We start from the raw sequence: 12,692 nt of genomic DNA on the forward strand, positions 1-12,692 counted from the left end.
GATCTCAGGCCTCTTGGAGACAATGGAATGCATTTTCTGATCATAAATTAATTTTAAAACACCTTTAAAGGAATTCATACAGCATGCAAAGCTTTGGTATCTGTGCACAATCTTAACTTACTCCATCTGCCAGAAACGTAATTTGGATCCAGTTTTATCACTTAAATCTTTAGATCTGTTTATGTTTATCTCTGAGTTTATGTACGTCTATGTATACACGTTCTAAATATAACATATTTCTACTGCTGAATGGTATTGCTAACTTGTAATATTAAATTGGCTTAAACAAAGACGTGTTTATATGAGAATTCTCAAAAATACAACAGACTATCCCAAATGTTTTTCAGAATCACGTGATCTGGGAAAAATATTTGATACTAAAGCTGGTTTTGAGTTTGGTCTGGTTAAATACACATATCTTTAGGATCATCAGCATTAAATACTACTTTAATTCTACCTGGGTTTTTTAGTCAATAAGTCCATGTTCTCTCTCTCAAAGTTTATCACCAAGAAAAATAACTTGGTATGACAAAATTTTGTTATGTAATCTAAACTTAATTGTTAGGAACAAATTAAATAAATGTAAGGATAAAAAGTTTCTTTTAGGTTAACTCTTTAGCAGTAATTGTATAAAACTCTACTTAAAATAGTTTTCTAAATCTCTTTGGTAACGTGGGACTTCAAAGTTTTGTTAGCGAAACAATGGATATTCATTGAATACCTAAGTCATTACCAAATAAGAATCCTGAGAAAGTTTTATGTGTGTTCAAGGTTATTAAGATTAAAATAAATTTAATCAATTAAGTGAATTTAAATATCAAAAGTAAGGTGATACAAATTAGTTAGGTTTTTCTTTCTCTGCTGAAAAGGACTATTGGTCTGCTACTGATAGTGCGAAAAAGTTTTCCGCCTAGAAAGCAGATTCTGTGTTTTATAAAAATAACTTTCTGTTTTATATTATCTGAATCAGGCACTTGATTACTTAAAACTGAATTTCCTAAATAGTAAAATCTAAGGTTTGCTAACAATTATGTAAACACCTATTTCTCTTTAAATGGATAATTTATTGCTTCATAATGATTTATGATCCTATTTAGTCAAATATCCAAAGCTTTTAATGTATTTTGAGAAACTTCCTAAAATTTAAATTATAAGTAGTCTTGACTTGGGAATAACAGGTATTCCAGGAGGGTCCCTGGAATACCTCGAAAGATGTTTTCTTTCCTTACTAAAGAGAAATATTAAATTAATTAGGCTTATTTTGGTGTGTTGGAATTACATGGGAAGCATTGTCAAATAATAACACAGCCTTTTTTTATGTTGTATTTGAGTAATTATAAATGTGCCAGAAATACATGTGCAACTGCTAATAATCCGAGATACCCTGACATGTCTGTCATCAAAATTGAGGGATGACTAAAATGACGGAACCTGAGGATCAGACTGTGGCACAGATGGATAAAGTCCATTCTGTTTCTACAAAAATGACTCCACACTGCCAAACTTTTGTCATTTTAATGTTCTTGTAACATGGCAACAGTCTGTTCCTGAATCAGAGAAATTAAGATGGGTAAATGATGACCATAGATTAAATGAATAGTCAGGGCTATGGGAAACCCAACATGGCCACTTAATTAACCTGGCTCCCTGGCATTTTTTTGGTTTTTGCATTCCATTATCCACCATAGTACATTTAAGCTGTACTTCATTCAACGGACATTTAGTTTGGGTTATTAATATGTTTTTTGTGTGTGTACGTTTTCTGGATGAATTGAAGCTTTCCCCTGCCAGAAAACTGATGCCCTCACAGTGGTAAAGCAACTGTTAGAAAATGTGTTTCCCACTTGGGATATACCTTCCATGATCTCAAGTGGCTGGGGTACCCACTTCACAGAGCAAATCATACGAATCCTGACGGCCGACTTTGCAATCATCAGAACTAAAAGAAAAACTGGATTCAAGCAGAAGTTTAATAACACAGGACTGAATGAACTAATGAAAATGGTTACAATTTTTGTGACTTTCGTTTGAGATTGATGATGTTTAAATGTTTTGTTTTCTAGATAAAAAGAAATTTGTATAACTCAGCAATTTGGTAAGCAGAACTAAAACATTTCGTTTTTTTCTCCCTATTTGATCCCTCCAGAATCCAGAAACTTTTAATTAGTATTCTTATTTTCATGGCAATGTGATTATTTGCACAAGTTCGGTAAGAATCTCTTCTTTTTATAACAGGATACAACTAGAAACTGGTTTTACTACCAAAGCTGTGGAATGTCATGTTTAGGAGAGAAATACATAGACTCACATATGACCAGAAAGCTTTAAGGAGTTAAGACTGACTTTGGAAGGCAATGAAAGCCCCTTGGGAAAACAGCCGGGGCACGTTGTTTACAGGGTTCACAGCAGTCTTTCCAGGTGAGGAACGAAGGTTAGTTCCGGGGAGATGCAAAGAAGAACCTCAGGATGCATTTGGGACCCCGAGAAGAGAGGAATTCACCCAAATCTATAGGTACTGCAGGCAGAGTCTGATGGCTTGTATGTGGCTTGGCTTTTCAGCCTTGAGACACTATTTAAAGTTCAACCTGAAGATTCCTTAGGAAAATTCCAGCAAAGCAGTTTTACACATACCTATACCGTTAATTACTATTCTTGCTGGACATATATAAATAATTAGGCCAATTTTATTGAAACTAGACTTATTTTGCAGATAAATTAGTCTTAATTTGGCTACCTTTGGTAAAAATAGGGGTGATTTTGGAGAAAAAAACTGTTTCAATAGGAACTATACCTTTGTGGGTATTAGATTCTGGTGCTATTGTCTTTGAGTTTTGTTCTGTTTTCTACTTATAAACTGGACTGAATAGTGAATTCTTCTAATGACTTGGAATCACTGAAAACTACAACTGCTTTTCTGGAACCTTACCAACTCATCGTGGTTTGGTAATACAGTAACGAAAGTTACTCTTTATTGTTTGTCTCATATTAGGGTACAGGTGTCCTGGCCTGCTGCTACCTCTACTGTTGCTGTGCTCTCTGCTTGTAAACTGAATACTCAGAATGCCCCTCAAAGGTTCAGGTACTACCCAGGGAGAGATAGGTGGAAGAGCCAGACAAGAGGGGCACAGTGGGCAGCTATTCCTCCCTCTTAATTGAACCTGGACCCAGTTGCCCTATTTCCCTCATGGAGAACAAAAAGGGGATTTGTAACCACAGAACTAGCTCAAAATTGTCCTATCCGATTTAACGAGATACTGAATTGCTTTTCAGAGAAAGTAGACCAAAACTTGCCAAGTCGTGAGCTAAAGCATGAACAGAGGAGAGACGAACTTTGACCACCGCTGCACCAGGAACCAAAGTCTCACCCCTCACCCTACCCTCCCTGTAGGACCAAAGGACCAGGACATAACTGAAACTTGAACACCAGAACCCTTTCAGAAGCCATGGGTCCGCTGTCCAGGAAGATCTGGTATTGATACTGATGCCCCTTTACCATAAATGGCCAAATTCCAAGGTCCTCCAATTAAAACTTGTCCCACCAGTACTTCCACACACCTGTTCCCCTAACCCCCTAAAAACACTTAACCTAGTCCAGTGAGCAAGATGGATTTAAGGCACCATTATGTCTCCCATCTTCTCAGTTGGCACCTTTTCGATCAATAAATATTTCCTTACTTGAAACTCTTGACGTTTTGGCCCAAGAGTCACGCACCCAATCTTTGGTTTCAGTAACTGTGAGGCAAAAAAAATTTCTCTCTATATCCCAACTATGTGATACACAAAATATGTTTCTTAAATTTACAAAATATTTTATAAAATGTAAATTATTACCCAATCTATCATTAATCTCTCCTTATCTCATCTCCCTTAAAAAGTAACATTATTCATTATATGGTTTAATACTATTTTTCTCTTAAAAAATTAGAAGTTGAAAAGACTGCTTGTCCTTACTTTTCTAAACCTTGCACTTTAAAATACACAGGCCTATATGAAAATTCAGATACACTATTTTCCCACTAGTCTAAGTAGATAAGGTTTTTGCTATATTACTATTAATGATTCTGGCTTAGTATTATCTACAAAAGCAGGATATTATCGCCAATTCTTTAAACTACATTTTATAACAATTCTAAAATAAAATAATTTTCTATGAATTTCCTAATCCTTCATTGCCTATAACATTTCAATGGATCTCCGGAACTCATCCTTTCAAAGATTTAACAAAAAGCATGTTATATTGGTCAAAAAGTTTTTTATTCATTGGACAAGCAGACAATATTGCAAAGCTCCAATATCCACAAATTTTGAAACATGTAGCTTTATTACACTGACCTCTTCTGGTTCTGAAGTCCCTGATTTAATTTTTCCACTTAAAAACAGCAGCATTTGTAATACTTGATAAATTTCAAAATGTTTGAATCTTACAGCAGTCCAATGAGGTAGAAAAGATAGTTTAATAATTGCACTTTACAAATATAAATATAGTAGGCTTTATGAGAGAATATGACAAAGCTACAATAAGAGCCAATCTTTTGCTAACCAAGTTTTATTACCCATGTGCCAATTCAATGCAATCCTAGTTTAGAACATATTACCAGAATTGTTTTAATGAAAAAAGAGACTAAAAATCTCACCACTGTTTTGAGAATCAGCAGCTCTCTGATTACTTTCACCTCCACCCATACTTTCTTCTGTTTCTGTACCTGGATCAGTCCCATCACCACCCTAAAAACAACAGATAAATACTAAGTGCAAATAAAATAAAATATTACTACCTTAAAACATAATTAACCAAACTAAACCACAGTAAAAACAAACCCAGAAGTATAAAAAGTTATAGTGTTCTAATAGGCCTTCCTATACCCTTGGAGAACAGTAAGCTTTCCAACCAAGTCCTTCAAGAAAACAAAGGGTCAAAATTCTAGCCAGTTACCTCCGCATCATCAGCTTCATATCCATCATTGCCATCTGCACTACCGGTGCCTTCGTTACTATCATCACCCTCGTCGCCCATCCCGGTGTCATCTTCATCGTCATCATCCTCTTCTTCATCTTCTTCATAATCCTAGTAAGAAACCTCCAAATGTAAATAAAGGTCTAGAACACAGCACACATGTTCTGCACATCTTGATACCATGCTTAGAAATTTACATGACGCATCATGGATCAGGATACAGGCGTTGGCCTGAAGGTCGTTACAGGCTTAGTTCAGTGGCAGCAAATATCAAACTCTGAAGTTTACTAGAATTAGTACAATCACAACCAACTCTGAAATCTAATTGTTCACGTAAATTCATTTCAAAGATTAAAGCTCCTAGATGTGCAAGAAGTATCAAGTGATCCACTTTAATTCTAAATTGAAAATGTGGCATTGAAGAATGGTGAAATTATATTATACTGTGGGGCTTTTAAAAAACATTGTTTGATTAATGAAAGAATCTAAAATGTGATGCTGTCGACACAAGATTAACTCCGAAAATAAAACACAAAGTTTCACTTAAACTACACTTCAATTATCCTAAGATCTCAATTTCTTTTGAAAAGAACTATGGGGTGGGGGGGATCCATGAGAAAAAAATACCCTAGTTTCTTCTATTATTTTCAGAAACCACAGAGCTTACAATCAAATCCAGTCACTTATCAATATGATTAAAATTAAGCTTAATTAATCTAACCAATTTAACATATCTTAAAGGGCTTAGCAATCATTTAAAAAACTTAGGGTTTTCCACCACTTGTTCTACACTCCAATTCACTATAAAATATAAATTTAGACGCTAATCAGGATAAAAGAAAAGCAAAATAATTTATTTAAACTGACAAAAGAATCAGAATTCATTGGTTGATGCTTTAGTAGTCTCAAGGATTTCAGCATTTCACCAAGAAGTTTAAAAACAATGGATGACTTCAAACCAAATTTACCTCATGTTCGCCATCATTTTCATCATCATCCTCCTCTTCATCATCACTGTCAATTACAATGACAAGATCTCCTTTGCCTTGACCATCTTGGGATGAAGTTGTTGTTTGCTGATCTGACTGAAGGGGTCCAAGGTCTATTTGTAAAGACTGAGAGGTTTCTTCACTGTCTTCCATTGGAGTATAATCTCCCTGAGTCACTCCCTTTAAAAATTAAAAAAATAAAAAATTATGAAAAGTTAAATATACCTGAAACTATCAGTAACATACTGTAGATCTAAGTAAAGAGTAAAGAGTAAAGAATGCTCATGAACTACTAGTACTTTATTTTTAAAAATACGGTTTTTGAAAGCAGAATTAATTTAAAAACCAAACGAAAAGATAAACCTTAGGGTTTTCTTTACTGTCTTCCTATAGAAGGATTGTTATAAATTTCGTTGGATAATACTCCAATAAAAAAGGAGAAAAAAAATACACACACATGTTGTTAAAACTACCAGTGTGATATTGTAGATCAGTGCCGTCCAACAGAATAACATGAACCACAATATGGTTCTCACATGTAATTTAAAATTTTCTAGCAGTCACTTAAAGACAAGACACAGGTGAAATAAACTTTAACAATATACTCAATAGAGCCAAAACTTTATTTCAACATGTAATCCATGTAAAAATTAACCAGATATTCTACATTTTAAAATTTGTAGTAAGTCTCCAAAATCCGATGTGTATTTTACACTTATAGTGGATTTCAATTTCAAGTGCTCAACAGCCAGCGTGGTTAGTTGACAGACCAAAGTCAGGAAAGAGTATCTGTGGGCCTGCAACATATTATTAAAAAAATTTTTTTCTCCCCAAATCTCTGGAAAATACACTAAATAAGCTATTATTAGTGTCTTTTTACAAAGATACTTCTACTCTACCCCCTAGAAAACTCTATCATAAATCTTCAAACCACATCAAAGATATCAGACACAAAATTCTATGCTTAATCTATTTCCTCACAATTCTGTTTTGTTAGCTATTCAACTAAACCGTAATTTTAACTTTATTTTTGACATTTACTGTAAAAAATCAAATGTCTACTTTGTAGTTAAGCACCCAGCAAAACCTATTTTTCTACAAGCCAGAAACAATGTCTTGTGAACTAAATCATTCATAAACACTATGTTTACTATAATGGAAAATCGAGTGAAATCATGGTATAATTAAAAATGTGCCTCTAAGGCCCATGCTTATTTCAAGAAAAGTAATACTTAAAAAGAACATCTGCTTCATTGTCAGAAAATCAGAAAAATGAACTGTTACACATTCAGTAGACAGTGCGAGAAAGCAGAATAAGCCAAACAATACCTTTGATTCATAGACAATTTTGCCAATCTCAAGAAAAAGCTTTGCAGAAAAGATTTTAATATAATTTAAACAAGTCTGGCAATAGAATAGAAATTTACATCTTACTATTTAAAATTGTTATGCTGTTCAGATATGACACTGAAGATACACGAAAAAGATGTCATTTAGAGTGCTATGTATTCATCTTGAAAGTTTAGTTTTGTTTTTCACCAAGGAAAACTAAAAATTAACTTACAAAATTAACGCACCTAAGAAACTAAAATTTACTTGCAATCTATGGTACTTATGGATTAGCTTGAGATAATTCCTTATTTTTATACACGTAATTTTAGAATAAAATGTCCTGAAAATTTATTCAGACAGAAAGTGTTGTTTTAATCTTAAAAAGACAATAGGAAATCAGATAGCCTGAATTCAAATCCCAACTTCAATGCTATGAGAACTTGGGTATGTGACTTATCTGGGCATTGGTTTCTTCACCTACAAAACAGGGTTCTTTTGAGGATTAAATTAGTTAATAAATGCAAATTTCTTAGGAACGCTTGGCTTATAGTAGTGAGTTCTGTGTTAACTATTAATATTACTATATTATGAATTCTCAATTTGTGGGGTAGAGGGATGGTAGGAAAGTAAATAATATTTTGAATGCCTAACATGGCAGATACTAGTTTACGTACTTTATAATACTAAAAATTATGTTATAATATTCTAACAGATGAGAAAATTGAGGCTTAGAGAAAACTAATGACTTGCTAATAATCACACAGCTTCTAAGTGGTAGAGTTGGGAATGGAACCTAGTTGTTATTTCAGAGTCTATGCATTTCCACTAGTGGGGTTGCCTCTGAAGAGGCCTCAATGAAAGTTCAAAAAATGAAGTGTATCAATGCATTTCCTTTTATAGATTATTTTAATTCAGTGACGTAAGAGATAGAGGGAAGCAACAGAACACCACCAAATTGGGCACTATGGATTAACTCAAGACTCAATCAGATAGGAATGGATAATCTTTACTCATGACAATTCTTAGCATGGAAAATCTATGCTAAGTAAAAACATTTCTTTAATAAAGTTTAGAAAGCAATATGCTAATTCTGAGTAAACAAAGCAGAAATTGTACTGGTAACTAATAGTATTTCATTAAACATAAAACAGCCAATTAAAAAAAGTCCAAATAATGATTGTCTGTTGAAGCTAATTTTATTAATTAAAAGCAACAATTTGTTATTTTACATATGTTTTACTTACTTCTCCAATGGAATCTTGAGAATCTTGGTTGTATACTTGAGTCTCTACCTCTCCATCAGTACTTTCTTCTGCCATAACTTCTTCCTGAATCATGATATACAAGTGTGTTAACTATGTCAGTTCACTAGCTGAAACATTCAGCTAGTTCTCTCAAAACTCAAATCTATAATTTTACAAAGCTGTTCATCAGAAATGTTCACTTATATTTATTTACAAAGTATAATCACATTCCTTGCCAGGACATACAAAATAAAGCTTGAGCATTAATTAGATGCTAATAAAATTAATTTACTAGTCTCAACATTTGATAGTAAAACAATTCATTACAATTTATCCTCAACAAAAAAAAATAAAGGAATATAGTTTTGGTTAATCTGAGAGGGAAAAAGAAAAGGCAGGTAACAGTTTAAAAATTGTCCATGAGATTAAATAAACTTCCTTATTCTTTGAATTTAAAAAAAAAAAAGAAAGGGAATTCAATTTATGTTTTATAACTATGTTTTTAAAATTGAAATGGGAACTAATTTAGTAAAGGATATGCAAAGGATATAAAACATTATTGGCAACAGCAATATCTGGGCTGTCAGTGGAAACTATGTAGTAAGTTAACAAGAGTTTTCTGGATTTTGGCCCCAAAAGGTCCATTCACCTAATAATGCTGTAACTGAATGAATATCTTAGCTCTATTGATTGAAATAAAAGCAAACAGAAAGACCTTTACACACCTCAGTTCCTACAGGTGTAACACTTTTCAATTTCTTTGGAAGAGGCATTTCCACTGTATCATCAGAGACCTGGTCTGATGCTTCTATGGTGCTATCCTCTTCCTCTTCACGTGTACGCTTCGGCAAAGAAGAACTTGGGGTAGCCGACACTTTGAAATAATTTAAATAATTTAAATCTTCAATTAGAGCATGATAATAAACTCAATTTAGACAAAGTTATTTTTAAAAACATTTTGGTCATTTAACTAAAGAAAAACACAGTAAACACTTATTTGGACACATTAACATAGTTTGTTTCTACTAATCTATGTGCAAAGAGCAACTTACGCTCTGAATCAACACTCTTAATACTATCAACCTAAATAAACTTTGGGTAATAAAGCCAATCAACTTTTATAGCAATATATCTGATCCACTGTTATTACACTGGTATATAACTCTTATTCACAAAGTTTACAGAGGATCTTCTCTAGTTACTTAAAACCCTGGGCTTAAATAAAAAAACTTTCTTGTAGATTTGAAAATCCTTATTTGTTCTTTTCTTAGATGTCTTAGTTTTCAGGACCTGTATTAAGTTACATATCGACTTTATGAGTTGTATCATCTTTAAAATCCGTCAAAACATAACTGGAGAAGATCTAAATGACAAAAATGAGTGATCCAGAATAGAATTCAGCAGTAAACATGAAATAAAACGTTAGGAATACATTTATCCATTCTAATGGTAGAAAACAAGTATATACAAAGAGTACTCAAGATATGTATTCACATATTCAAGAAATTATAATACACAGGCCTACTCTAACTTCATTTTAAAATTAATCTTACCAGTGCCAAATACTGCCGTGGAAGTAGAAGGCCGCTCAACTGGCGAACTCTGAACCACCTCTACTATGCTTGGAGACAGCTCTTGATTTGCAGGCTCAATCTGAGGATGACTCTGTTGAGTGGGTTGCACAAAGGCCGTAGCCTGTGTTTGCTGCTGGACAGTTAAAATGGGTTGAGGGATAGAAGGCTGTACATTAGGACTAGTAGAACGAACAGATCCACTTGTGCTTCCAAAAACTGGAACATGTTCCACAGGTCCTTCTGATTGCATAGCTGAAAAGTAATAATATTTAATGTATTAAGTCTTCTGTTCTTACCAAAGCTGGGATTATCCTTCTTATTCTGTGTTATAGATGATTTGTATAGTTATTTAGGTACATATCTCTTACCACTCACTAGACAAAAACACTGAGGGTGAATGTAACGTATTGTGCATTTTTGTGTTGCCCATGTGACTGATATGGCAGTAGACTGCTGGCTGAATCAAACAAATATATGAAACTGTTTCTTGCATCTATTATTCTACTTAAATTACGACCAAATAAAATAAATGAAAGAAGCTCCGAGTCAAACTGTAAGTTTTTATTAAGCATTGTTTTCTTTCTAATTGATATAAAATAACCATTAAGTTTAATTGGCAATGTATCTGAAAATCATTGTATAGAATGTAGCTGAAATATTCTGTACTTTCACAGCATATACACATATATTTCTAAATGCTTTAATACTGAATTCTAACATTTGTTAAGAAACGAAGCTAAGAATATTGTATTTAGTAAAGTTTTATTAAACACCTATCTTGGAGTTGGGATTAAATAACGAAGATTCTTACCTTTAGGATCTCAATCTAGTAGGATAAAAAGGTATGTATTAAAGTGAACTATAACTACTATAGTACGAAATGCCATGGGAACAAAGTGGAGAAAGCAATTAAAAGGCCAGTTTTAGTGAAAAAGTGGTATTTGGGTCCAACCAGTGACTTAGTATGGTTTTCCAAAGTGGACGTCATATCATCCTTCTTTGCTGTTAGAAGTGAAAATTTTGATCCCAGAAAAATATGCCATACACTTAGAGGGTTGTATCTGCCCCCCTTTTTAGCTTATAAACAAAATAAAGCAGAAAGGGAGTGAGGGAATTAGTCGCAGTCACAAGTATCCTGGGAGGGATCCACTTAAAGATTAACTGCCCACTTTTATCACTGTGTCTGACTTTAGCTTCAGTGGAAGCCTCATTTATCCTTGAAGTTACCATCATTCTCTCATAACAAACCTAAATAAGCAAGCAGTCCAATCAGATCTGTATGATTTTACTTGCCTTCTTGTGATTCCACTTGTGTAGTGGGCATCACTGTTGCTGTTGGAGTAGTAGTAGGATTTGTAACGGTTGCAGGTGTAACCATTGGGCGGATACTGGCCCTGGGTGTTGACTTATTTCCGGCCATGGCTGCAGCTGTCACTTTACTTGGAGTAGACACAACAGGAGTTGGCTTGATATTAGCTGTTGGTGGATCTGATGTGCTGGCACTTACAGAGGGGAAAATGCAAGAATAATTGAAACTACTATAATATTCCTTATAAAGTACATACACTCTATCAAAAGCAAAGCACACATATTTCTGAAAGTGAGTGTTCAACAAGTATGACCTTATTAATTCTGTTTTTCCTAGCATTGTTTTGGGTAGACTTCTGGCTAATTAAAAAAATATACATATATATATATATATACACACACACATGTATATATGTGTACATAATACATATGTATACATATATTAAAGAAACAGTGATTGTAATTCTAGTTTTTGTTCACTAAATATTTCAAACATCACAGGAAAATCAGTAGCCTGTCTTAGAAGTCAATCCCATCTTAAAGATAAAAGATGTTTTCTGTCACAAAGCTCTACCTGGTAAGACTGCAAGTATGCTGAAAACATGAGTTCTGGGGAAAAAAAAGATACCAAAATATATGATGCAATTTTGCACAGATAAGTAGCTTTAGAATATATTTTTGTAATTAGAGTACAGATTTGTTTTCTCCCCCTAGATCATTAGCTCTTTCCTGAGCTTTAAAAGAAAAACAGATAATAGATTATAAGAGAGCTAAAACTTACATTCCTCTTTCACCAGAAGCTGGAGTTGTTTTCAATGTGATCTGTCTCTGCTGTTCTGGGACCTATATAAAAAGAAAATCACGGGTTATCGTGCCTACCCCCCGAGTCCATTAATGAATACCATCAAAATATTTCACTTTTGTTAATTCTCTCTGTACTTTCTGCTTAGCCAAGATTCACTGACAAAAAGGCTCCTAAATCACCTGAAAGCTTCAAATAATATGTACAAAGACATTTGTCATTTAAACAGAATGAGCTAGTCACCTTATTAGTAGGTTCTTGAGGCTCATCTCTCTGCTCAAGGTGTCTCTCTTGATGCTCCCTGAGTTCTCTTTCCAAGCGACTAATTCGACCTTCATATTGGGACTTAAGAGCAGTCATACGAACATCCAATTCATCTTTCTGCTGATCTAAGGCTCCGTTCCTTTGTTTAAGCTCCTCATTTTCTTTAGTTAGCTGATCTTTTACGCCTAAAGAAGTAACCATGTGATTCTATTAATATTACAATCA

The 12,692-nt window shown here is 33.8% G+C and overlaps 1 protein-coding gene across 4 annotated transcripts in view; it reads right to left on the reverse strand.

Annotated features, from left to right (window-relative positions):
• TPR (translocated promoter region, nuclear basket protein) overlaps nt 1-12,692 on the reverse strand; it is a 59,134-nt gene that overhangs the window by 13,629 nt on the left and 32,813 nt on the right. For all 4 annotated transcript variants that reach the window (XM_074322244.1, XM_019738042.2, XM_019738043.2 and 1 more), the window contains exons 35-43: nt 12,447-12,652; nt 12,183-12,244; nt 11,387-11,595; nt 10,073-10,345; nt 9,245-9,393; nt 8,520-8,603; nt 5,923-6,123; nt 4,934-5,065; nt 4,635-4,725 (exon numbers count right to left, since the gene is read on the reverse strand). In XM_074322244.1, the coding sequence (XP_074178345.1) occupies nt 4,635-4,725; nt 4,934-5,065; nt 5,923-6,123; nt 8,520-8,603; nt 9,245-9,393; nt 10,073-10,345; nt 11,387-11,595; nt 12,183-12,244; nt 12,447-12,652 (1,407 nt within the window). The remainder of the gene's footprint in view (nt 1-4,634; nt 4,726-4,933; nt 5,066-5,922; nt 6,124-8,519; nt 8,604-9,244; nt 9,394-10,072; nt 10,346-11,386; nt 11,596-12,182; nt 12,245-12,446; nt 12,653-12,692) is intronic.

Source organism: Rhinolophus sinicus, linkage group LG17 (assembly GCF_036562045.2).
Source record: "Rhinolophus sinicus isolate RSC01 linkage group LG17, ASM3656204v1, whole genome shotgun sequence".
Taxonomy (NCBI): Eukaryota; Metazoa; Chordata; class Mammalia; order Chiroptera; family Rhinolophidae; genus Rhinolophus; species Rhinolophus sinicus.